Genomic DNA, 27,349 nt, shown 5'->3' with positions numbered 1-27,349 from the left:
GCAGCGTGATGTTCAAAACCTTAAGAAAAACAGTAGTTAAGCGTTCATAATTAATCCATTTTATTTTGAAATAATTATAGTCAAAATTAATGAATGAATTGCTTTTTTAAGCTTTCCATTCTTCAAAATATATATATAAATTTGTGTTTTAATAATTAAAGTTAAGGCCGTTAGAAAAAAACATAACTTTTTACAAAATAGCATACTATAGACTATACGGACGTTCGGCGATCAATGTTTTATCATTTCTAAAAATAGAATATCAACGGATTTGTAAACAAACACGATCTCTTGCGTTTAATCGACAGAAAAATCAGATAAGTATTGATATTTTAAGTAAATAACATTTAAAACTATATAAAATCATTACTTATTCATTAAGAAATCAATTACCGGACGACTAGAAAATCCCCTGAGGATTTGCTAGCCGTCCGGTAACCGGACGACTAGAACGCAGGTCATAGTTAGTGTATAATTACCAATAAATATATATAAAAAAAAAGAAATAACCAAAGTAACCGGTTTTGAGGAAGGAAGTGTCTAGCCGGTACACTAACTATGACGTATGTGTTTTTTTTTTTTTTTTTTTTTTTTTTTTTTTTTTTTTTAATTATTGGAATGCTCCGCCAAATTAGGAAAAATAATGTCTTAAGAATGATTTTTTTTTATGAAATGAAGAATTGAAATCGCTGTGGCCCTTACACCTCTGAACGTATTCTTCCGTAAAAGATATAGTAACCAAGTACTCCACAAACAGATTAGCGAACATGGCGATGCACGTTCCGAAAGCTCCGGGCTTTGCCCAAATGTTAAAGGATGGGGCGAAGGTATAATGACATATTTGATATATCAGTCTTGAAATAAATTACTTTTCCAACATATGAATGTATATTTGATTGATGTATTAATGGTTTTTATCTCGTGGTCGCAAAGATACTTTTCCATGTGATTTATGAATTATGCGGAATAGTTCTGACATGTTCGTTCACTCGCAGTGGAACATTCGAGATTTCTTAGTCAATATAGTCTTAGACATAGACTAGATACTGTCAATCTCATTATGTTGAAAATCAAATGTCAATAGAGATTTCCCAGATATGATGTGATATTAGGCCGGGTCTGTATAGAATGAAAATCAAGGGATAACAGCAGAAAATTTATTTGTATGGATTGAGGGTATCTACGAATCATTAGAAGCTTATTGCACTTATTCAGGGTTATCCCCAGGCCCTTTCAGCTGGGCACACAGACTGGCTAAAATATTTTTGCGATGGCAATAAAACTCGAAGGTTTTTTAGCTCGACTTCTCGAAGAAAATGTAGAGCTATTGCACTCGCCCCGGCGTCGCTCTTGGTTAAAGTGTTTGATAAAGTCAAATATCTGTTGCTATCAAAGCTATAGGAGAGATCGCCCTGACGTCACACATCACCTGTTTATCTGACGGTGGGCAAAACAAATATTTTTACATTGTTTGTGTATGGGATTGGAATTTTTAATTTCTAATAACTTTTTCGTTCATTTATGGATTTTAAAAATTCAAAAAGTTTTGAAATGCTTACGATTTTCATATTTTTGTATTCAAATAACTTTTGAAAATTAATAATCGTTTTAAATGACATATGATTTTAAAAGCGGCGTAGCGATGCTCCAAACTTTTAGAAAAAACACTGTAAGCAGGCCTCGATCTTAACCTACTTTTGCTGGTAGCCAGCAGGGCTACCAACTTGTGAAATCAAGTAGCCCGACCAGGCTTCTGGTAGTCCCGTTTTGGAAAAGAAAAAAATATATTACAGTCTTCACCTTAATTTTTTTTCAGCAATTGTCCTTTCGGGCAAGTAAGTTAAGAAAACCATTTGCCAGAAAACATTTTTAATTGCCCGAAAACATTTTGTTTATAAATATGATGTATTTTAGTTTATGCTTGATTCAACATTCAGTTATTTAAATGGTAGGCAACAAACCTACCCACACTATCCATGGGCAGGCTAAGCCAACGTAAGTGGATAACCATGTTACAATATTCAAGTAACTAGCAGACAGAAATTATGGGAGAAAACTGTAGAAAAAAAGTAGGACCTATATCAGTATCTAGTTATATGCCAGGTGTGGGGTTCAAATTTGCACTACCCTTCTAAAAGTTACTTTTTTAGCCAGGGCCTTTAAAATATAGTGTAGCTGTTCAAATTTAACTGCAATAATGGATCAGCCTGGTAAGCCCCCTCCCCCACCCCCCTCCCCCCCCAAAAAAAATAATAATGTTGTGTTTCTGGTGGCATGGCCAAAAAAAGTAGGGTCGGTAGGTCGGTATTTGTTTTTTGTTTTTTTTTTTGCATTATGATCAAGTAAGTGTAGCCTATTATCACAGTCAGGGGCGACGTGGACACAATAATCATCATCAACCCACCCGTGTTTAAAGCGAAAAAAAACCATTAACAATTATTGGTAATTATTCTGTTGATAAACAAGTAATTGGCCTTGTTTTCATCATCAATTAAAACCCCCTCAAAAGAGCTAAAAGAAATGGGTCGGTATCATGGCATCTAAAGTGGAGATCAAAGGGGTTTAGTTGCCCGAGATTGTCATGGCATTACGTCATCTTTTCGCGCCATGTGACACATCACTGTCTGATCGTACGGCCTCGGTTCTTTAAATTGCTGAGAAGAAATCGGTAAAAAGGTGTCTTCTTTAATTTTTTTTTAAAAGCGAATGCGCAATATCCCGTATAAACTGACAGGTAAATGTGTCAAACGATATCCTACCTCTGTGACCTATTTGCCCTCAAGGAATTTACATTATTGTTTGAAAAGAATATCTGACATAGTGTCGAGTCAAAAAAGACATGTACAAAGATTCATTTACTTATTAAACTTATTAAAAACCACAGCGACATCATACTGCTTTATTTTAAAACATTCATTGTTTTTATTTACGTTCACGAGGTCCCGTAACCTATTCATCCGCACTTGCAGAAATCTGTTTGCCAAAAATCGTTTTACTCGATGTATTTAAATTGCTGCCGCTTTTTCATTATTTAAGATTTTTTAATTCTGTTTTTTGTACTTTCTTGTCAAAAGTCTGAATTTTATGACCATAGTATGTATTATTTATTTACTTTTAGAAATAAATCAATAATTAAGATCGCGCTGTTTGAAATTTAACAAATAATTGTATGAAACTTCGATCGTTTTTATAGAATTTTGTCTACATTTCTGTCGACATCTTATTAAAATCGTTATAGAATTCAAACTGTATTATTTCTAAAGCGGTGCTGAAAATTTGAAGCGATTATATTAAAAAATGAATGCACTACAAGCGTTATTTGTGTACATGTCGATAAACAGTTAAGTAACGGCTATACGATAGGTCGCACGTGCTCGTGGAATGGAAAATTACTGGCATGACGTTTTGATATCTTTACGATTCGCGGGTAAATTCCAGTCAATCCAGGTAAATTTTAGGGATGTAATTTCTGAATTTTGTAAAGTTACTTTATATATTGCAAATCTGAAGTCATCAATACATGCATAAATATACGAAAGCTAGTATTTAGGATGTACATTTCAGATTCATGAAGTTCTTTTTGTAATTATTGTGAAAATTAAGGGATTTAAATTTCGGAAAAATGGCCGACCGGTGTTATGCGGACCGAAAATATCGTTGTCATTTAAAAGGAAACATCAGATAAATCGGTGAAATTTCACGCTTTTATTATTAACCTGTTTGAAAACTTAGTAGCCCGACGGACTACCCAGCTTGGGAAATTCGGTAGTCCGTCTGAAAAACTGGTAGCCTCGGGCTGCCGGGCTACCGTCAAGATCGAGGCCTGGTAAGTTAAGCGTTCATAATTAATCGAATTTATTTCGAAATAAAAATTAAAAGTTATCAATAAATTGCTTGTTTTATATCCTTTCCATTGATCAAAAAATTATTGATATCATTTATGATTTAAGAAAGTTTAAGCCATTAGAAAAACATCAATGTTTACAAAAAAACATGGACGCTAGGCGACAGCCCACCCGGTCTTTGTCTTATCAGTTCTAAAAATAGAATATACAATGGATTTGTATACAAACACTATCTCTCCTATTGACTTGAAACTTAAAATAGATATTTACTATCAAAGTCTACACCAGAAGAAGCAATCCCCATAACTCTGATTTGAATTTTGACAGAATTATGCCCCTTTTTAACTTAGAATTTTTGGTTAAAGTTTTTGGTAAAGTCAAATATCTCTGTTACTGTCAAAGCTATTGACTTGAAACTTAAAATACTTATTTACCATCAAAATCTACACCAGAAGAAACAATCCCCATAACTCTGATTGAATTTTGACAGAATTATGCCCCTTTTTAACTTAGAATTTTTTGTTAAAATTTTTGATAAAGTCAAATATCTCTGTTACTGTCAAAGCTTTTGATTTGAAACTTAAAATACTTATTTACCATCAAAGTCTACACCAAGAGCAGAGGTCGCGAAAGCCGTCGGACCGTCGGACATTTCCGGTAAATTTTGATCCGGTCCGGCATGATATATCAAGTTCACAAGACCGAGTGTCCGATAAAAATTGCAGGTCAATATGATAAAATAAGAAGAAAGTCCTCCACGATTTCGCGAAAGTTCAACTTTCATCATTAAATTGTAAAATGGAATCCCGAGAAATTGATGTAAAACTATATTTTAGTAAGCGCCTGTTTCATTGGTACTTAAAATAGAAACAGTGGAAACCCCTCACAACGTCACGACAATTCTAAGAACGCGCGTTATCATTGGATGCGTACTTATCGTGGATGGTACTCGATTTATGTACGCAGGAACCAGACGGGAATTTCCAGAAATTCTCTTTATGTCAACATCAACGTGACTCGGTGCAAACAATAGACTTGTGGGGTAAAAAACAGCGATGATATAGCAAATGAATATGAATAAAATCTGTAAAATTACTAAAAGATCCTTTGGAAGCAAAGAATGCAACCAAGAAGAATAACAACAGATTCGTTGACTGAGTCTTCGCGAGAGGTAATGAAATGTGCAACATCTCTCACGCCCCCTAGCAACGGCTTAAGCGGGACTCTAGATTTATTACACATATGTTGAATGGACTCCATGGTCCCAAAGGACCAGAAAATACAGAGAGATTTTTTACAGCCTGAAAACTTAATGTCTGAAGATCTGTTTCAATTAATATGACGTGGAAATAAACTTAAAGGATGTAATTTTTGTAATGCTGTCTATATAGACTATGTGTAATACCAGTTTTAAAGATCAGATATCAAATTCATTAAAAAGAAATCGGTCTGGTAAAATATTATCCGGTCCTGTAAAAAAATCATGTTTACCAGACCGACTGTCCTGTGAATGTTCAGGGTCTTTCGTGAACACTGCAAGAGAAACAATCCCCATAACTCTGATTTGAATTTTGACAGAATTATGCCCCTTATCAAAGTCTACACCAGGAGACACAATTCCCATAACTCTGATTTGAATTTTGACAGAATTATGCCCCTTTTTAACTTAGAATTTTTTTCTTTTTTTTTTTATAAAGTCAAATATCCCTGTTACTATTAAAGCTTTTGACTTGAAACTCAAAATAGTTATTTTCTATCAAAGTCTTCACCAGGAGACACAATTCCTATAACTCTGATTTTAATTTTGACAGAATTATGTCCCTTTTTAACTTGGATTTCTTTTTTACTGGCAAAGTTCTAATTCAGAGTCAAGCACTGAGAAAAGTCAAGCGCGCTGTCTTACAGACAGCTCTTGTTTTTGTATTTGGGGCTGAAGTTAGGCCCCAATCCCAATGAAACAGGTAGTCAACTTGTCCCCGATTTGGTCATTTCGTCCTCCAAAATTGGTCATTTCATCCCCCTCATGATAAAATTTGGTCATCTTGTCCTCCTTTTGGTCAATTTGTCCCCCTTTTGGTAAATTTGTCACCTTAAATATACGAGGCATTTTTTCCTTTTTTATGACATCTTCAGGGTTTCCTCTGGGTCAGTTTTACTTTGCGCCAACAAATTTGCCATTCAAAAAAAGTTTGCACCAATGGCTCAAAATCTGTGATGGGCGACATACCATTTTTTTTTTCAATCTCTTTTTCTGCAATTTGCTCATGAACCAGTCTATCCTAATATCACATTGAATCAAAAATAGTTTTTAATCTTCTCAACCATTTTTAAAATCATTCTCAAAACAAAAGTAATTGCTCAATCTATAAAATTATCCCTTTTTATACGCCCGTTTGAAAAACGGGACGTATTATGGGAACGCCCCTGGCGGGCGGGCGGGCGGGCGGCGTCCACAGACCTTGTCCGGAGCATATCTTCTACATGCATGAAGGGATTTTGATGAAACTTGGCACAGTTGTTCACCATCATGAGACGGAGTGTCATGCGCAAGAACCAGTCTCTAGTCTAAGGTCAAGGTCACACTTAGAGGTCAAAGGTCAAATTCAAGAATGACTTTGTCCGGAGCATATCTTCTTCATGCATAGAGGATTTTGATGAAAGTTGGCACAATTGTTCGTCATCATGAGAAGGAGTGTCATGCGCAAGAACCAGGTCCCTAGGTCTAAGGTCAAGGTCACACTTAGAGGTCAAGGATACAAGAATGAAACTTTGTCCGGAGCATTTCTTCTTCATGCATAGAGGGATTTTGATATAACTTGGCACAAATGTTCACCACCATGAGGCGAGTGTCATGCGCAAGAACCAGGTCTCTAGGTCTAAGGTCAAGGTCACACTTAGAGGTCAAAGGATACAAGAATGAAACCTTGTCCGGAGCATTTCTTCTTCATGCATAGAGGGATTTTGATATAACTTGGCACAAATGTATACCACCACGAGACGTAGTGTCATGCGCAAGAACCAGGTCCCTAGGTCTAAGGTCAAGGTCCACACTTAGAGGCCAAAGGTCGATACAAGAATGACTTGTCCGAAGCATTTCTTTTCATGCATGGAGGGATTTTGATGTAAACTTGACACAAGTATACACCATCATGAGACGAAGTGTCATGCGCAGTTTCCTTCTTTAGAATTACTTCCCTTTGTTGTTACTATAAATAGCTTATATTGTAACTTTTTCATTACTAGTCGTAGGGACAAATCGAGACCACTTTTCTGTAGTACAACATGCATGCTACATCCAATTTTGAGGTGTATTTTGACCAGTCTCTACCTGGTAAAGATTTTTGTGAGGACTTACAATTTTTTTTTTTGATTGTTTTTTTTTTTTTTTTTTTTTTTTTTTTTTTTTTTTTTAAGATTAACTTCCCTTAGTTGTTACTATAAATAACTTATATTGTAACTTTTTTATAATTGACCGTAGGGAAAAACCAAGACCACTTTTCTGTGGTACAACATAGATGTTGCTTTCCAATTTTAGGTGTATTTTAAGGTATCTCTACCTGGTAAGGAGTTTTTTTGTGGACTTAGAAAACAAAACACTTAGTTATTACTAAACAACCACAAAATTAAAATTCCATTTGCAAATACAGGTGCTAGAGTAAAGAAATTTGCTGTGACGGGCGTATATTGTGACATTCTTGCACTCTTGTTATTTTATGTTTTCCAGTGAATTATAGAGTTTCCTCAGTGAAATAAAAGTGATAATCCACAGTTTTGAAACAGTAGATTATCATTTTTAGCTCGACTATTCATAGAATAGTAGAGCTATTGGACTCGCCCATAAGTCCGCGTCCCGATTTGGTTAAGTTTTTGTATGTAAGCTGGTATCACAGCAACCACTTGTGGGAATGGATTGAAACTTCACACACTTATTCACTGTGATAAACTGACTTACATTGCACAGGTTACATAACTCTATTTTGCTTTTTTACAAAATTATGCCCCTTTTTTTACTTAGAAATTTTTGGTTAAGGTTTTGTATGTAAGCTGGTATCTCAGTAACCACTTGTGGGAATGGATTGAAACTTCACACACTTATTTACTGTGATAAACTGACTTACATTGCACAGGTTCCATAACTCTTTTTTGCTTTTTAGCTCACCAGAGCACAAAGTGCTCAGGGTGAGCTATTGTGATCGCTCACCGTCACCGTCCGGCATCCGTCCGTTCACACTTTCCTTTAAACAACATCTCCTCCTAAACCAACAGGCCAATTTTGATGAAACTTCACAGGGATGTTCCTTGGATGGTCTTCTCTAAAAATTGTTCAAAGAATTGAATTCCATGCAGAACTCTGGTTGCCATGGCAACCGAAAGGAAAAACTTTAAAAATCTTCTTCTCAAAAACCAGAAGCCCTAGAGCTTAGATATTTGGTGTGAAGCATTGCCTAGTGGACCTCTACCAAGTTTGTTCAAATCATGACCCCGGGGTCAAAATTGACCCCGCCCCAGGGGTCACTTGATTTTACATAGAAAAATCTTAAAAATCTTCTTCTCGAAAACCAGAAGCCCTAGACCTTAGATATTTGACATGTAGCATTGCCTAATGGACCTCTACTAAAGTTGTTCAAATCATGACCCCGGGGTCAAAATTGACCCCGCCCCAGGGTCACTTGATTTTACATAGGAAAATCTTCAAAAAATTTCTAAAAATAAAGCAGAAGGCCTAGGTCTTAGATATTTCACATGTAGCATTGCCTAATGGACCTCTACAAAATTTGTTCAGATCAGAGCCCCGGGGTCAAAATTGACCCCGCCCCAGGGGTCACTTGATTTTACATAGGAAAACCTTAAAAAATCTTCTTCTCAAAAAGCAGACGCCCAAGAGCTTAGATATTTGACATGTAGCATTGCCTAGTGGACCTCTACTAAAGTTGTTCAAATCATGACCCCCGGGGTCAAAATTGACCCCGCCCTAGGGGTCGCTTGATTTTACATATGAAAATCTTCAAAAATTTTCTTAAAATAAACCAGAAGGCCTAGAGCTTAGATATTTCACATGTAGCATTGCCTAGTGGACCTCTACAACATTTATTCAAATCATGACCCCAGGGTCAAAATTGACCCCGCCCCAGGGGTCACTTGATTTTACATAGGAAAATCTTCAAAAAATTTCTAAAAATAAACCAAAAGGCCTAGGTCTTAGATATTTGACATGTAGCATTGCCTAGTGGACCTCTACAAAATTTCTTCAAATCATGACCCCCAGGGTCAAATTGGCCCCGCCCCATGGGGTTACTTGATTGTACATAACAAAATCTTCAATATTTTCTAAAAATAAACCAGAAGGCCTAGAGCTTAGATATTCGACATGTAGCATTGCCTAGTGGACCTCTACAAAATTTGTTCAAATCTTGACCCCCCAGGGTCAAATTGACCCAGCCCCAGGGTTTACTTTATTGTACATTGGGAAATCTTCATAAATTTGCTTAAAATAAACCAGAAGGCCTAGATCTTAGATATTCGATGTGAAATATTGCCTAGTCGACTTCTACAAACTTTATTCAAATCATGACCCCCGGGGTAAAATTGGCCCCGCCCCAGGGGTTACTTGATTGTACATTGGAAAATTTTCCAAAAAATTTCTGAAAATCATCAGTTTGACATTTGAAACATATTACTCTGGTGAGCGATCCAGGGTCATCATGACCCTCTTGTTTACAAAATTATGCCCCTTTTTCGACATAGAATTTTTGGTTAAGGTTTTGTATGTAAGCTGGTATCTCAATACTCACTAATTGGAATGGATTGAAACTTCACACACTTGTTCACTGTCATAATCTGACATGCACAAAGCAGGTCCCATAACTTTATTTTGCTTTTTTACAAAATTATGCCCCATTTTCAATATAGAAATTTTTGGTTAAGTTTTTGTATGTAAGCTGATATCTCAGTATCCACTAATGGGAAAGAATTGAAACTTCACACACTTGTTCACTGTCATGATATGACATGCAGTGCAAAGGGTCAATAACTCAACTTCGCATTTAACAAAATTATGCCCCTTTTTCAACTTGGGATTTTTTGGTTAAATTCTTATATGTAAGCTGGTATCTCAGTACCCACTAATGGGAATGGATTGAAACTTCACACACTTGTCCACTGTCATGAGCTGATAAGCACTATGCAGCTTCCATAACCCTATTTTGCTTTTTTACTAAATTATGCCCCTTTTTCGACTTTCGTATTCATTCAATTGACAAGGCTGTTGAATAGTCGAGCGTTGCTGTCCTCCGACAGCTCTTGTTCGACTTAGAATTTTTTGGTTAAGGTTTTGTATGTAAGCTGATATCTCAGTACTCACTAATGGGAATGGATTGAAACTTCACACACTTGTTCACTGTCATGATCTGACATGCACAAAGCAGGTCCCATAACTTTATTTTGCTTTTTTACAAAATTATGCCCCTTTTTCAACATAGAAATTTTTGGTTAAGTTTTTGTATGTAAGCTGGTATCTCAGTATCTACTAATGGGAAAGGATTGAAACTTCACACACTAGTTCACTGTCATGATATGACTTGCAGTACAAAAGGTCAATAACTCAACTTCGCATTTTACAAAATTATGCCCCTTTTTCAACTTGGGATTTTTGGGTTAAATTCTTATATGTAAGCTGGTATCTCAGTACCCACTAATGGGAATGGATTGAAACTTCATACACTTGTCCACTGTCATGAGCTGATAAGCACTATGCAGGTTCCATAACCCTATTTTACTTTTTAGCTCACCTGTCACAAGGTGACAAGGTGAGCTTTTGTGATCGCGTGGCGTCCGTCGTCCGTGCGTCCGTCCGTCCGTCCGTCAGTCCGTAAACTTTTGCTTGTGACCACTCTAGAGGTCACATTTTTCATGGGATCTTTATGAAAGTTGGTCAGAATGTTCATCTTGATGATATCTAGGTCAAGTTCGAAACTGGGTCACGTGCGGTCAAAAACTAGGTCAGTAGATCTAAAAATAGAAAAACCTTGTGACCTCTCTAGAGGCCATATTTTTCATGAGATCTTCATGAAAATTGGTCAGAATGTTCACCTTGATGATATCTAGGTCAAGTTCGAAACTGGGTCACGTGGGGTCAAAAACTAGGTCAGTAGGTCTAAAAATACAAAAACCTTGTGACCTCTCTAGAGGCCATATTTCTCAATGGATCTTCATGAAAATTGGTCAGAATGTTCATCTTGATGATATCTAGGTCAAGTTCGAAACTGGGTCACGTCGGGTCAAAAACTAGGTCAGTAGATCTAAAAATAGAAAAACCTTGTGACCTCTCTAGAGGCTATTTTTTTCAAGAGATCTTCATGAATATTGGTCAGAATGTTCACCTTGATGATATCTAGGTCAAGTTCGAAACTGGGTCACGTGGGGTCAAAAACTAGGTCAGTAGGTCTAAAAATAGAAAAACCTTGTGACCTCTCTAGAGGCCATATTTCTCAATGGATCTTCATGAAAATTAGTCAGATTGTTCATCTTGATGATATCTAGATCAAGTTCGAAACTGGGTCACGTGGGGTCAAAAACTAGGTCAGTAGATCTAAAAATAGAAAAACATTGTGACCTCTCTAGAGGCCATATTTTTCAAGAGATCTTCATGAATATTGATCAGAATGTTAACCTAGATGATATCTAGGTCAAGTTCGAAACTGGGTCACGTGGGGTCAAAAACTAGGTCAGTAGGTCTAAAAATAGAAAAACCTTGTGACCTCTCTAGAGGCCATATTTCTCAATGGATCTTCATAGAAATTGGTCAGAATGTTCACCTTGATGATCTCTAGCTCAAGTTTGAAACTGGGTCACGTGCGGTCAAAAACTAGGTCAGTAGGTCTGAAAATAGAAAAAAATTTGTGACCTCTCTAGAGGCCATATTTTTCGCGGGATCTTTATGAAAATTGGTCAGAATGTTCACCTTGATAATATCTAGGTCAGTTTCGAAACTGGGTCATGTGCGGTCAATAACTAGGTCAGTAGATCTAAAAATAGAAAAACCTTGTGACCTCTTTAGAAGCCATATTTTTCAAGAGATCTTCATGGAAATAGGTCAGAGTGTTCACCTTGATGATGTCTAGATCAAATTCGAAACTGGGTCACGTGCGGTCAAAAACTAGGTCAGTAGGTCTAAAAATAGAAAAACCTTGTGACCTTTCTAGAGGCCATATTTCTCAATGGATCTTCATGAAAATTAATGAGAATGTTCAGCTTGATGATATCTAGGTCAAGTTCGTAACTGGGTCATGTGCGGTCAAAAACTAGGTCAGTAGGTTGAAAAATAGAAAAACCTTGTGACCTCTCTAGAGGCCATATTTTTCACGAGATCTTCATGAAAATCGGTGAGATTGTTCACCTTGATGATATCTAGGTCAAGTTTAAAAGTGGGTCACGTACCTTCAAAAACTAGGTCATTAGGTCAAATAATAGAAAAACCTTGTGACCTCTCTAGAGGTCATATTTTTCAATGGAGTTCATGAAAATTGGTCAGAATTTTTTATCTTGATGATATCTAGGTCACATATGCTCAAAACCTAGGTCACTATGACAAATAATAGAAATAACGACTTCATACTCAGTTCAACACTGGGTCATGTGGGGATAGGTGAGCGATTCAGGACCATCATGGTCCTCTTGTTTACTAAATTATGCCCCTTTTTCGACTTCCGTATTCACTCAAGCGACAAGGCTGTTGAATAGTAGAGCGTTGCTGTCCTCCGACAGCTCTTGTTTTACCAAGAGGGGAATGGGCCCAGGCCTATGATTTGGCGAAAAAATAGCTATGTTTTTGGGCAAAGGGGAATAAAAAACCTGATGTAAAGTCAATTTACACTACATGAAATTTTCTGAGGGGAAGCAGCCTGTTAACAGCCCCTATTATAGAAGGAAAAAAAACCTGCAGACTTGTGTTTTCTGCTGACTAAAACGATCTGCAGCCATTAATGTACAGTATACTGCTCCTGTTACTTACATTTATTGTGAAATGGTCTTACCAGTTTGAATTATTTTTTGTACTTGCAGCATTATTCTGGTTTAGACGAAGCTGTCTACAGAAATATCGATGCATGTAAGGAGTTGTCAAAGACCACCAGATCTGCATTTGGACCTCTTGGTATGTAACATAATGTACTTGTTAGAAAATTTCCAAATTTTTTAACTTTCTAGATGTCATTATTGAGAAAAACTGTAAAAAAAAGTAAGGTCCCGGTATTTCACCAATGTATGCTTGTAACTCTATTGTTACAAATTATACAAAGCCAGTGAAAGATAATTTGTTATCAGACATACATGTACAGCACTGTAAATGCAAACGTTTAACTGTAGACTTTCATTGCGTAACAATAAATAAATTAATTTTTAGCTCGAGCAATGCTCAGGTGAGTTTTTCTGATCGCTCGATGTCTGTCGTCCGTCAACAATTTAGCTTGTGTATGCGATAGAGGCTGTATTTTTCAACTGATCTTCATGAAATTTTGTCAGAATGATTATCTTGATGAAATCTAGGCCAAGTTCGAAAATGGGTCATCTGGGGTCAAAAACTAGGTCACTAGGTCAAATCAAGGAAAAACCTTGTGTATGTGATAGAGGCTGTATTTTTCAATTGATCTTCATGAAATTTTGTCAGAATGATTACCTTGATGAAATCTAGGCCAAGTTCGAAAATGGGTCACCCGGGGTCAAAAACTAGGTCACTAGGTCAAATCAAGGAAAAGCCTTGTGTATGCGATAGAGGCTGTATTTTTAGCTCAACTATTCGAAGAATAGTCTAGCTATTCTACTCACCCTGGCGTCAGCATCACACCTTGGTTAAGTTTTTTCATGCAAGTACATACAGCTATCATTTAAAGGCATATAGCTTTGAAACTTATTTATTCTTTTTCTAGGTCGATTACCAACCTCACTGGGTCAAGTTCCATAACTCTAACATGTATTTTGAGCAAATTATGCCCCCTTTTGGACTTAGAAAATTCTGGTTAAAGTTTTACATGCAAGTTACTATCTCTAAAACTAATGCAGATATTGAATTGAAACTTCACATGTGTCTTCGGGGTTAAAAAACTAGTTGATAGCACCAAGTCCCATAACTCTGACCTTCATTTTGGCCAAATTATGCCCCCTTTTGGACTTAGAAAATTCTGGTTTAAGTTTTGCGTGCAAGTACATACAGCTATTACTAAAAGGCATATAGATTTGAAACTTATTTTTTCTTTTTCTAGATCAATTACCTACCTCACTGGGTCAAGTCCCATAACTCTGACATGTATTTTGGCCTAATTATGCCCCCATTTGGACTTAGAAAATCCTGGTTAAAGTTTTACATGCAAGTAACTATCTCCAAAACTACTACAGATATTAAATTGAAACTTCACATGTGTCTTCGGGGTTATAAAACTAGTTAATAGCACCAAGTCCCATAACTCTGACATGTATTTTGGGCAAATTATGCCCCCTTTTGGACTTAGAAGATCCTGGTTAAAGTTTTGCGTGAAAGTACATACAGCTATTACCAAAAGGCATATAGCTTTGAAACTTATTTATTCTTTTTCTAGGTCAATTACCAACCTCATTGGGTCAAGTTTCATAACTCTTAACATGTATTTTGAGCAAATTATGCCCCCTTTTGGACTTAGGAAATTCTGGTTAAAGTTTTAGATGCAAGTTACTATCCCCAAAACTAATGCAGATATTGAATTGAAACTTAACATGTTTCTTCGGGGTTATAAAACTAGTTGATAGCATCAAGTCCCATAACTCTGATATGTATTTTGGTCAAATTATGTACCCTTTCGAACTTAAAACTCTTTTGATATTTAACATTTTGGGTTATAATTTCCTGCTTCTGTGACAATATTTCGAATAGTCGAGCTTGGCTGTCTTACGGACAGCTCTTGTTCATTTTATCTTCATGCATTTTGGTCAGAATGATTACCTTGATAAAATCTAGGCCGAGTTGGAAAATGGGTTATCTGGGGTTAAAAACTAGGTCACTAAGTCAAATCAAAGAAAAACCTTGTGTATGCGATTGAGGCTGTATTTTTCAACTGATCTCCATGAAATTTTGTCAGAATGATAACCTTGATGAAATCTAGGCCAGTTTCGAAAATGGGTCATCTGGGGTCAAAAACTAGGTCACTAGGTCAAATCAAAGAAAAACCTTGTGTATGCGATAGAGGCTGTATTTTTCAATTGGCAGTGACTGGGAAACCCATGAGACATGAGCCATAGTCACATAAAAATGAAAAATGTCTCATAAGTTTTAATGCTGATGAGCCCTGTGTCACATGGCTAAATTGTATTGAATGCAAAAGGATGAAACTATTTAATAGTGCAAATCTTACACAAAGGAATGTATTCAATGTGCAGATTCAAAGTGCTTCCAGTGTTTAAAAACATGTTTTAACATCGTATTTTATTCTAGACTTTCATTTTTTGTCAGTTTTCAATAATTTTTTTTATTGACAAGTTGTGAAGCTGTCACAGTTTTAGTTACTATATTTGTTTTTTACTGAGAGCTTCTTTAATCTGAAATGTGTACATACTACAATGCCAGTTCCTAGTTTACAAGTCGCAATTGTCCCATAGAAATTTCTGAATGTCACATAAAATTTTTAAATGTCACATAATTTATTGTGTATGACGAGCCATTGTCCCATGGACAAAATTTCTTTCCCAGTCACTGATTGGTCTTCATGAATTTTGGTCAGAATGATTGCCTTGATGAAATAAAGATCAAGTTTGAATATGGGTCACCTGGGGTCTAAAACTAGGTCGCTAGGATATATCAAAGAAAAATGTTTTGTATGCGAGAGGCAGTATTTTTTAACTGAGGTTGATGAAATTTAGTCAGAATGATTGCCTTGATCAAATCTAGATCAGATTCGAATGTAGGTCATCTTAGCTCAAAAACTAGGTCACTAGGTCAAATTGAAGAAAATGCTTGTTTACACTTAAGAGACCACATTTTTGATCCAATCTTAATGAAAATTGGTCAGAATGTTTGTTTCCATGAAATCACTATGTCAAACATGTTTACACTGTTATGGTGTGTTTATCAGGTGAGCGACCTAGGGCCATCTTGGCCCTCTTGTTTGTATCATCATTGAAAAACAAAGGTTAAATTTTGTGAGGAAAAAAACTTTAAGAACGTCTTAAACAGTTTGCTTTACCTCATTTGACCAAATCTCTAGACTGAATTAATATGGCACAATTTCTAAAGCGGTGAAAAAGACCTGTAGATTAATTCTGTAAATGCCGGATAGCTCAGTATGTATTCCAAAAAAAAAAGAAAGAACCAATTATTGTAAATTTTAACTTTGAATTTTACATTTTGTCTTGATCGAGAAATGACTTACCGTATTTTCCCGAATTAAGGCCCCCCCTCTAATTAACGCCCCCCACCCATTTTGGAGGGGAAAAAAGTCAACAAGAACGGGAAAAAATCACCTACCTCATTTTTATAAGTCCACATAATAAGTAATTTACAGTACTAAAGTCCAATGTATTAAAAATTAAACACACTTTTAAACAGTCCATGTACCGTAATTCCAAAACATTTGTACTAAGTACGGTACGTAACAGAAAATTAAACGGTAAATACATTTTTGATTTGTTTTTATACCACTCGCGCACACGCTTCCTGCCGACTTTAAACAAACTTGCAGCAATGTGTTGACGATATACCCTTTTCTTCGGCAGTTTTAAGAACTTTTAATTTAAAAGCAGGCACAGCAGCGTGTCAAACCATTGACATTGTGTATTGCGCAATTAGCTACCCGCATGTACTAAGGAAAATGTTATCGGAGTACACAGCTGTTTGGGTCATGACGTAATGTGTAGTGTCGCGAGCGTGTCAAAAAGCCAGACATGGAATACACGAGGTACCGTATTTAAATGCATAAAAGACACACTGCATTAAATTGGATGCCAAATAATTACGTTTTTGGGGGATTAAACAACACAGAAACACTTTACAACTAGTTTGAACGATGTTTTTAAGTTTTGTAAAAATTTTCATTTTTTATTTTTTTTACCTCAAATAAACGCCCCCTCTTTGGAAAATGTAACGCCCCCGGGGGCGTTAATACGGGAAAATACGGTACCTTTAACAGAATGTTTGATTAAAGTTTGTTGAATATTGTTATGATACAGGGCAGAACAAGATGGTTATCAACCACCTAGAGAAGCTGTTTGTTACAAATGATGCAGCTACAATTCTAAATGAACTTGAGGTTCAACATCCAGCAGCCAAGATGCTAGTTCTTGCAACACAACAACAGGAACAGGAAGTAGGAGATGGAACCAACTTTGTGCTGGTGTTTGCTGGTGCCCTGCTCGAACATGCTGAAATGTTACTTAGAATGGTAATAATTGTACATATTTTTGGCCAATTCAGATTATAACTTCAGAAGCAGTAAGAAGTAAGAATTCTGGACAGTTGTTGATATTTTTACTTTTATCCGCATCTGTTTGATAGTGTCGATGATAGCCTGGTAACTTTGTATTTCTACTCACCATAGCCTTTATTTACATCTTTATACAGTGTCAGTAGTACACACTGTGTCTGACAGTTGGCATTTTCTAGGACAAACCTTGCTCTTGCTTCACTATTACTGAACAACATTTTACATTTTGTGTCGATTCGCCGTAAAACCCAACTCACTCACTTTACATTTGTATATTGTTTCAGGGCCTGTCCGTTACTGAGGTCACAGAAGGTTACGAGTTTGCTTCAAAGAAAGCTCTTGAAATTCTTCCAGGTAAAGAAATTACTATTGTACCTTGTTTCTTCCTCTAGCAGTCATTGAAGACTTTCACTTGCTCTCCATCTCGGATAATACAATGTAGCACCAGTTGTAATTCCATTAATTTCAACAAAAGATGACATTGATATTAAAGTTAAACATTGATATAATACTTGTAATTTATTATATGCTAAAGCTATGCTTAAAACTTCTTAATGTACGTTCTTTACAAAAATGGTGATTTACTTGACAAAAACAAAAATGAGATAGACTTTAGTAGATGTCCTTATGCTTACCAGTTCATCAGAAGCAGTACAAGCTCTTACAAAGCACATTCAGAGATTTTAGTTACGATGGTGATTTCGCCCTGTATCGATGTAAAACAGCACACTCCGTAATTGATTTTAATATGCTCAAAATAAAGATAACCAGTAGATTATGAACTTAACTGGTTTGCATTTTATATTCAGATTTGGTATGTGAACAACAGAAAGACTTACGTGACAGAACACAAGTTGCGCGTGCCATCAAAACATCTTTAATGAGCAAACAGTATGGAAATGAAGATTTCCTTGCAAAGTTAGTCGCTGATGCATGTGGTAATAAACTTTTACAACAGCTTTTATTTTGCTTCAGTACATTTGTATTAAACATATTCTTTTAGCATCTTTGAATTATTTGAAGTATTTTCTCTTGTCCAGTTTTGAGACTTTATTTTCTGATAACCGTGTCAGTTAGCCTAAAAATTATGTCTGTGTGTGCTTTAAAGTTTCGTAAAATTCTATTTATAGAAGGATAGCAATACCTTAAAGACATTAAAAATGTAAAAATTAATTGGACGTATTACTGTGAAGTTGAAAAGGTATTTGTTACATCATCATTATTACATGTACGTGGTTTAGGTAATTGGAGTGAGATAAATATTTTTGATTTTTCACTGGTGTAATAACATTTTGAAGTTGACGCCTTTTTAAGTATTTGAGATGTTGATCGAATTAACTTTGGTCTTAATAGGTGACAAGTTCAGTAGGAAAACACACTGACACTCATGTAAGATCTTTTTTATCACAACAAGAGTTTAGAACATTTCAACAAGCTATCAATAAAAGTGCCATATATAGATGTAAATATCGTTTTCATTTTCAGTGTCAATAATGTCAGAGAAAGTCACATTTAATGTAGACAACATCCGTGTCAGTAAAATTTTGGTAAGTATAAATAGAAAATGGTTCAGCATTTTTCTTGTAATCTTTTATGCACTACTTATCACAGTGTTTAAGAATTGACATATTTATGTAAAGCACTTGATTACTCACAGTAAAGATAGACATTAAATTGTGTAAGTTAGTATTACCCTACTTGCATTTATTGGTCTATCAGTTAGGGGATGCCACATTGAAATGTTTTTATGCTCCCGAAGGGAGGCATATTAGTTTTCAACTGTCCGTTCGTTCGTCACAACGTTAACTTTTTGCATGAAGGCACTTTACTCGCAAACCACTGCACCCAGGACCTTCAAACTTCACATGCTAATAGTACTTATTGAGTACATGACCCCTATTGACTTTGGGGTCACCAGGTCAAAGGTCAAGGTCACCAGTTCAAAGGTCAAGGCGCTGCAGGGGCATTTGTCACCATTAGTGACAGCTCTTGTTCCATAGAAGATATAGGTGCTTGGAATACATTAACATTCTTTTGTTGACTTTTGCACCAGTAAAAATTATTTGTATACATTAATATAATTAAATGTTGTTAATCTTTAATAAATATAAAAGAAATCTTTTATGATTCTAGGGTGCAGGTGTTCTCCAGTCTTCACTTGTACAAGGTATGGTGTTCCGACGAGCTGTTGAAGGAGAGGTAACCAAGGCCAGCAAATGTAAAATAGCAGTATACTCGTGTCCACTGGATATTATGCAAACAGAAACTAAGGTAAGCATTACAGCTATTGACTGTGATTATTCTTAAGAATAAGGCATATTTGTAATCTAGAATTAAAACAACAATTATGCCTTTGAACAATGTTTTCTACCCTAGGCAAATGTAAGGTTTTGACTTGATATATGAAAATGCATTTATTCTAATTGTTGAGTACAGTAAATACGTTTACATTTATATATGTAGATAGTTGTTGAGAAAAATTTCCAGATAAATTTTATGGAAAGTTGATGCAGTGCCTTTTATTCATATAACAAGTGAGTTCTGACTTCTGGTCTGTTACTTCTATTATCTAAGTTAAGTTACTGGAAACGTTTTCATTTCTGCTCACACAGATCACATCTTTCATATAAACTGGCATTAGGTTTCTCGCCAGACTATTAACTCGTCATATGTGACATGCCTTCAGGTTTTGTGTTGTATATTCAACATATGAAGATGAGTTTCAGCTGTTACTGTTAAGATTTCATGGGCTGATTAAAAAGAAACAGTGCCAGGCATTAAATGAAAAATACACATTAGGTAACAATTTTGCAGCAGTGTTTTTCACATGTTTAAATCATGTTTTTAGAGAGGAATCACAAAGACAAATGTCAATGTTGCCTCATTAAAGCTTTTGCTAGAACCCTAGACTTGTATAAGAAAACTTTAAGATCTTTTTTCTAAAACCCTGTTGCCTATAGGTTAGATATTTGGCATGTGGCGTTGTGTAGGGGCCCTTTCCATGTTTATTGAAGTCATTTACCCATTTGAGTCAGATGAGCGATACTGGGCCATGATGGCCCTCTTATTAAGTCTTTGATGACTGGCTGCTTTGATCTATTTACAGGGTACAGTTCTAATAAAGAGTGCTAATGAACTTGTAGACTTCAGTCAAGGAGAAGAAAATCTAGTGGAACAAGTAAGTGACATATCAGTATTTTAGTTTCCTACAGTAAGCAAAAGTATTAATTGAAAGCCTGTGATAGCTTTTAGTTAGAACTCAGCTGAAAACAAAGTTGTTTTATAGTTTAGAATGTAACATGTACAAAATGTATGTTAATGTTTTACATTGGTACAGAAAGCACTTGTTTTTATTGGAGAGGAAAATACTGTGACGTTATATTATTCGTGGGGGACTAATATTTGTGGTTTTGTGGTTGTGCTAATCTAGGAAATCAAATCCCCATGTTACAAGTGGCACTCTGATCTGTGCTGCTAGCCTAAAATATGCAGTTTGATGTTATTTTATGATAATTATACATGAAGGTATTATTTGCAGCAAATCAAAGCAATAGCAGATACTGGTTGTACTGTGATTGTTGCCGGAGGTAAAGTTGGTGAGATGGCACAACATTTCTGTAATAAATACAAAATCCTCATTCTCAGACTCATGTCAAAATGGGACCTGCGAAGGTTGTGTAAGGCTGTTGGAGCTACACCACTTCCCAGAGTTGTAAGTAATCATTCATTGATACATACTTTGTCAACTTCGGCCAATAATACTACTTCGTTTAGTCTGAAAAATGTTGCAGTGGTCCCATGCTTCTAGATTTATGTTAAATTTAGTGAAATTAATAAGCTATATAATTGTAAATAAAAATTAGAAAAATGCAAAGTGGTGAGTCCTGGCAAGTACTTTCTTTTATAGAAATGCTGTAATTTAAAATTTGTATTGTTGTTAGTTAATGACATACAAAAAACTTATGAATTTTCAGACTCCACCTACCCCAGAAGAGTCTGGTTACTGTGATAACGTATATGTGGATGAAGTTGGCGACACTCCTGTTATAGTCTTCAGACAAGGTCAGTACAGACAACAGATTCATGGTGTACTATCATAAAGTTACTGATTTAAGTTTGTCCTGTTAAACTGCAGAAAGGTTCCTTGGTCTGGGTAAACAATTTAAGATTTCATTGGAAGAATTGTATTCAAAGTGAGGTTGCTTCAAACAGATTCCGTTTTAATTGTAAAATCAGCAAGGTATTGTCGACTCAAAATACTGGCATTAAGTTTAGGTCTGCTTTTCATAAAAACTGCATATGAGCCACGCCATGAGAAAACCAACATAGTGGCTTTGCGACCAGCATGGATCCAGACCAGCCTGCGCAACCGCGCAGTCTGGTCAGGATCCATGCTGTTCGCTTTCAAAGCCTATTGTAATTATAGAAACTGTTAGCGAACAGCATGGATCCTGACCAGACTGCGCAGATGCGCAGGCTGGTCTGGATCCATGCTGGTCGCAAACCATTGTTGGTTTTCTCATGGCACTGCTCATATAGTTATTTCTTGACGCTTGGTACACTAACATAGGCTAAGATTGTCAAAATTTTATGTATGGTCAATGTGCATGTTCATCATAAAGAGGTGACAGTGGCGGAGATATTAGCTGGATGTTGGACACAGTTTATACAGCTACTTTTGTTCCTGTCACAGTATTTTGATGAATATGAAGTAAATGACTCTATGTTGTATCAGTGTTAAATGCTGAAATGCTTCAGCAGTGTAGGAATATCAACTGATGTGTTAAGCTTGATAGAGAATTCCATTCTTACTTCCATGTCGTTCAAATGGCTGTATCTACTCAGTCCATAAATTAAGCTGGTTTAGAGAGAAAATTATTTTCTATGTTCCTCTATACGTTATACAACTAGATAAGCATCTTTGGACTAGATTATGTAGAATGTACTTCACAGAGTATCACTTTGAAAACTGTTCGAAAAAATGATCTTAGTTTACATAAATGACAGGTGAATGAGTTACACCAGTTTCCCTGTTAAAAGATTATATAAAGCCTTTGATCAAAATTATCAGGTTTTACCATCTTGTTCCATAAACCGTGCTACCAAAACTGCAGACATGGCCTTGATCTGTTACAGATAAAGAAGAGAGTGCCATCACAACCATCATGATCCGAGGTTCTACAGACAATATCATGGATGATATGGAGAGAGCGATCAACGACGGTGTTAACACATTTAAAGCCCTAACCAGAGATAACAAATTGGTACCCGGCGCAGGGGCCACTGAGATAGAGCTTGCAAAGCAGATTACCACGCTGGGAGAAAGTACACCAGGTTTAGAGCAGTATGCCATCAAGAAGTATGCAGAGGCATTGGAAGTAGTTCCAAGAACTATAGCTGAAAATGCAGGAGTAAAGGTGAGAGAATGTCAGTGGTTTAGTATTAGAATTTGTATTATATAAAAAAAATTAATATTTGCTTACCAGTTCGGGTTAGCCTTTGCTGGTTAAAAAGATGCATTATAAGCCAGTTCCAAGTTATGTTAGAAAGGCTGTATGCATGTTTGTCAAAGATCAGATATATTGAAAATAGGTGAAATAGGTATCATAGGCTACATGTAATTATAAGATAACCATCTTAAAAATAAATTCATTTATCTAAATATTTGTAAATTCTTTATTGTTACAATCTTATGTTAACATTTGTCTATAAAGGTCATTTTGAGTCGTGCTGTATAAAATTCTTGAGTATTTGTACAAGTTTTTAGCTCGACTATTCATAGAATAGTGAGCTATTGCACTCGCCCATGCGTCGGCGTCCGCGTCCCGATTTTGGTTAAGGTTTTGTATGTAAGCTGGTATCTCAGTAACCACTTGTGGGAATGGATTGAAACTTCACACACTTATTCACTGTGACAAACTGACTTACATTGCACAGGTTCCATAACTCTATTTTGCTTTTTTACAAAATTATGCCCCTTTTTCGACTTAGAAATTTTTTGTTAAGGTTTTGTATGTAAACTGGTAACACAGTAACCACTTGTGGGAATGGATTGAAACTTCACACACTTATTCACTGTGATGAACTGATCTACATTGCACAGGTTCCATAACTCTATTTTGCTTTTTTACAAAATTATGCCCCTTTTTCGACTTAGAAATTTTTGGTTAAGGTTTTGTATGTAAGCTGGTATCTCAGTACTTACTAATGGGAATGGATTGAAACTTCACATACTTGTTCACTATCATGATCTGACATGCACTAAGCAAGTCCCATAACTCTACTCTCTTTTTTTTTTCAAAATTATGCCCCTTTTTCGACTTAGCAGTTTTTGGTTAAATTTTTGTATGTAATCTGATATCTCAGTATCCACTAATTGGAATGGATTGAAACTTCACACACTTGTTCACTGTCATGATCTAACATGCACTGTGAAGGTCCCATAACTCTACTTGGCATTTTTACAAAATTATGCCCCTTTGACTTAGCAGTTTTTTGTTAAGTTTTTGTATGTAAGCTGGTATCTCAGTATCCACAAATTGGAAAGGATTGAAACTTCACACACTTGTTCACTGTCATGATATGACATGCAGTACAGAGGTTCAATACCTCTACTTTGCATTTTACAAAATTATGCCCCTTTTTCAACTTTTGTATTCATTCAATTGACAAGGCTGTTGAATAGTCGAGCGTTGCTGTCCTCCGACAGCTCTAGTTAAGTTATCCGAGGATATAACACAGTTATACCTACATATATTTTATATCACCCACAGGCAACTGAAGTATTATCACTGTTGTATGCAGCCCATCAGGAAGGAAAGAAAAATGTTGGTGTTGATATTGAGGTATGTATACATGTATGTTACTTTAATATGTTAAAGAAATTATATGTCCCAAACAGTGGTTTTATTATTAAACAGAACCATTTTCTTGGAGTTATTTATACCTAGAATGGTAACTTTAGAACTACTTAACTGCATCGATGTAGTTACGTGAAAGCACTAGGTTTATCTGCTTGTAAATAAGAAAAAGATCTGTCAGTGACAGCTGTGAACTTCTTTGTTTTGATATAGCTTCTTCTAATATAGTCTTCTTATTACTTGTTTGGTCTACCAGAATCCTGGGCAGGTGTTTTTAATGAAGATGCTTTATCTTACAGGCTCAAGGTGCTGGTGTAACAGACGCAGCAGAGAAGGGATTATTTGACCTATACCTCGCTAAATACTGGGGTCTCAAGTTTGCCACCGCAGCTGCTTGTACTGTTCTTAAAGTAGACCAGGTTTGTCTTATTATAATAAATAATAAAATCTGTACATAGGAAGATCCTTTGGAAGCATTGATTTGCAGCCTAGCAGATTAATTGATTCTTCACGAGAGTAAGTGAAACGTGCGTTGCCTCTCATGCTTCAAAGCACAGGCTTAAGCGAAACACTACCATCCTTAAACATTGAGTGGGTTACAGAATCTCAAAGGATTCCCACCCCCACCCCTAGGGAGGTTGGTCGTGACCAGCAGATGACCAGTATTGATTTTGAGATCAATAGGTCAAGGTCACAGTGACAGGGAACAGTTAAACCGTTTCCGGATGATAACTCAGGAACGCTTGGGCCTAGATCATGAAAGTTGAGAGCAGAACTCAACCATGGAAAATAACAGCAGACTCTGTTTGACTGAGTCTGCTGTTTAGAACAAATTGCCAGGCTTTCCAAAAGCATCACTCATAATAATGATTTACTTCCCAGGTAGTTTGATAGCCTTAGCATGTCATTTCAAATTCAGAAATCTTTAAAAAGACTGTCTCTTATAAAGTATATTGCATAGATAAATAATAGTGTTTTAAAGTGATTTTGAAATGTCGACTGTGGAATATGGCAGATTGTTTAACATTTCTTTTGATCTGTGACATCTGCAACTGATGCTAATTGAAGTGGACTAATCAAATAAAAAACTTGTTCTTTTTCCCAATACAGATTATCATGGCAAGGGCAGCAGGTGGTCCTAAAGCACGAGGACCTGGAGCACGGGATGAAGACGATTAATGCTCATTTCATATAGGTATAAGTAGGTCATAGCAGGAACTTTATAGTGGAAGATCACAAAGGACAGAGGTTGTCTCAAAGATTTGGCAAGCCAACTCACACTGTCACAGAAAATCATGAAACTAATGCAGATATTTTCACAGCAAATTATAAAGATTATTTTAGCTTGCCCAGAGTGAGCACATACTGTAACCGATTTTCTCTGAAAGTATTTACTTAATACTGTCTCTTAAGCACTTTTCAGATTTTTTATTCTGTTTGACAAGGAGGATCAAGTGATTAATTATAATGAGTTATGCAGTTTTTGAATCTTTGTAAAATGTTTAAATTAATTAACTGCAGTCTTCTTTTAATTGATTATAAAATATACACAATTATTGTCAAGTTATTTGGTACAGCATTATTTTGTTTAAAAGTCTTACTAATAACCAAACATTCTAATTAGAGCATTTTTCTTAAAACTTCTTTTTTATGTAAAACTAAGTCAGTAGCTTATACAGAAAATTAGACTAGGAACATGAAAAAAGCTGAGAATGTCATTCAGAAACGGACTTGCTTATAGGGAAATATTGAGTGTACAAATTAGTATGATATTGGGTATTATATTGACTTTGTGGCTGTGTATTTTGTGTAAATAATCGAACAACATTTCTTTTTGTTTCTCCTCAAACTAACATTTTGATGTGTTCAGAAACTCATTTAGTGTATAAGAAATTAAATTTTTGTTCCACAGCATTATCGTACTTCAAAATCCATAAAATTAGATGCTTTTATACATGACCAAAACAGATGTTGCCTTATTAGAAATTAGTGGTAATTAAAAAAAAAAAAAAAACAAGTTTTTTTGTAATCTGGAAGTTAACATATTACATGGAAAACATGTATGTAAGAAAGCTAAAAACCAGTATATAAAGCTTTTCTATTTGACATCATGTTTAATGAATTTTTATGTTAGAGACGGCAGTAGTTATGTTTATGAAAAGATCTTTATTGTCTATATTATGTGCTATACCTTTTGTTTGTTTTGAAAAGAACAAAGTGGCTGTTTGTTTTACATGATGTTTTGTGAGTGTGATTTCTGCATTTTCTCATTTTTCATAATTCTTTATTTATACAGCTTTTATACATAAAACTGCTCTTGTAAATGTCGCTAATATTGACTGAGTAAATGAAATTCTGAAATCCATTATTTGTTTATTCTTTGTGCCTTGTGTTTTTGATTACACAAAAATCAAGTTGTACTTCATCTGTGAACCTGCACTGGCCATCATTCTGTCCGTCACTTTTGAGTCCAAGCAAGAGGTATATATATATAAAAGTCTGTGCTGGAGCAAGTAAATTTTAAAGAAAAAATAAATTACATTACATGGGTTATGTAATATTTGCCAACCGGTTTCGTTTATGCCCTGATGAGTAAATAAACAAAACCGGTTAGCAAATATTTAGTAACCCATGTAATGTTGTTTATTTTTAGCTCACCTGTCTGTCCTCTGTCCGTCCACAATTTCCTTGTGAACACGATAGAGACCACATTTTGTATTTGGTTTTAATCAAACTTGCACACGACTTGTATGGGCATAATATCTCGGTTCCTTTAGAAAACTTGCCAGATCCCATCATGGGTTCCAGAGTTATGGCCCCTTAAATGGCCAGAATTTGCCAGTTTTGGCTTGTGAACACGATGGAGACCATATTTTGTGATCAACTTTAATAAAACTTGCAGACAACTTGTATTGGCATATGTTTTTGTTTCGATGTAAATGAGATGTGGAACCAAAATTTGTAGTCGTGTTTGGCGCCATATAACTACTGTGTTGGTGCGCCGTTAAACCCAAATAAATAAATGTATTGGCATAATACCTCTGTTCCTTTCGAAAACTGGCCAGATCCCATCATGGGTTCCAGAGTAATGGGCTCTTAAAGGGCCAGAATTTGCCATTTTTGGCTTGTGAACATGATAGAGACCACATTTTGCAATCAACTTTAATCAAACTTGCACACAACTTGTATTGGCATAATTATA

The 27,349-nt window shown here is 35.8% G+C and overlaps 1 protein-coding gene across 2 annotated transcripts; it reads left to right on the top strand.

Annotated features, from left to right (window-relative positions):
* Positions 1-706: 706 nt before the first annotated feature.
* Positions 707-26,512, top strand: LOC123551855 (T-complex protein 1 subunit theta-like). 2 transcript variants are annotated; one of them, XM_053541401.1, is made up of 14 exons: positions 707-827; positions 12,906-12,996; positions 17,034-17,245; positions 17,572-17,641; positions 18,097-18,225; positions 18,773-18,834; positions 19,421-19,558; positions 20,394-20,465; positions 20,826-20,999; positions 21,262-21,349; positions 22,424-22,704; positions 24,061-24,132; positions 24,447-24,566; positions 25,258-26,512. In XM_053541401.1, the coding sequence occupies exons 1-14, from the start codon at positions 768-770 to the stop codon at positions 25,324-25,326; spliced, it is 1,638 nt and encodes a 545-aa protein (XP_053397376.1). In that variant the 5' UTR covers positions 707-767; the 3' UTR covers positions 25,327-26,512. The 2 variants fall into 2 exon arrangements, with proteins under 2 accessions (XP_053397376.1, XP_053397377.1); XM_053541402.1 differs by lacking the exon at positions 707-827 and adding an exon at positions 1,140-1,176.
* The last annotated feature ends 837 nt before the right edge of the window (positions 26,513-27,349 follow it).

This window comes from Mercenaria mercenaria, chromosome 4, assembly GCF_021730395.1.
Source record: "Mercenaria mercenaria strain notata chromosome 4, MADL_Memer_1, whole genome shotgun sequence".
Classification (NCBI taxonomy): domain Eukaryota; kingdom Metazoa; phylum Mollusca; class Bivalvia; order Venerida; family Veneridae; genus Mercenaria; species Mercenaria mercenaria.
Note: the sequence above shows the minus strand (reverse complement) of the source record. Positions and strands in the feature narration are given on the sequence as shown.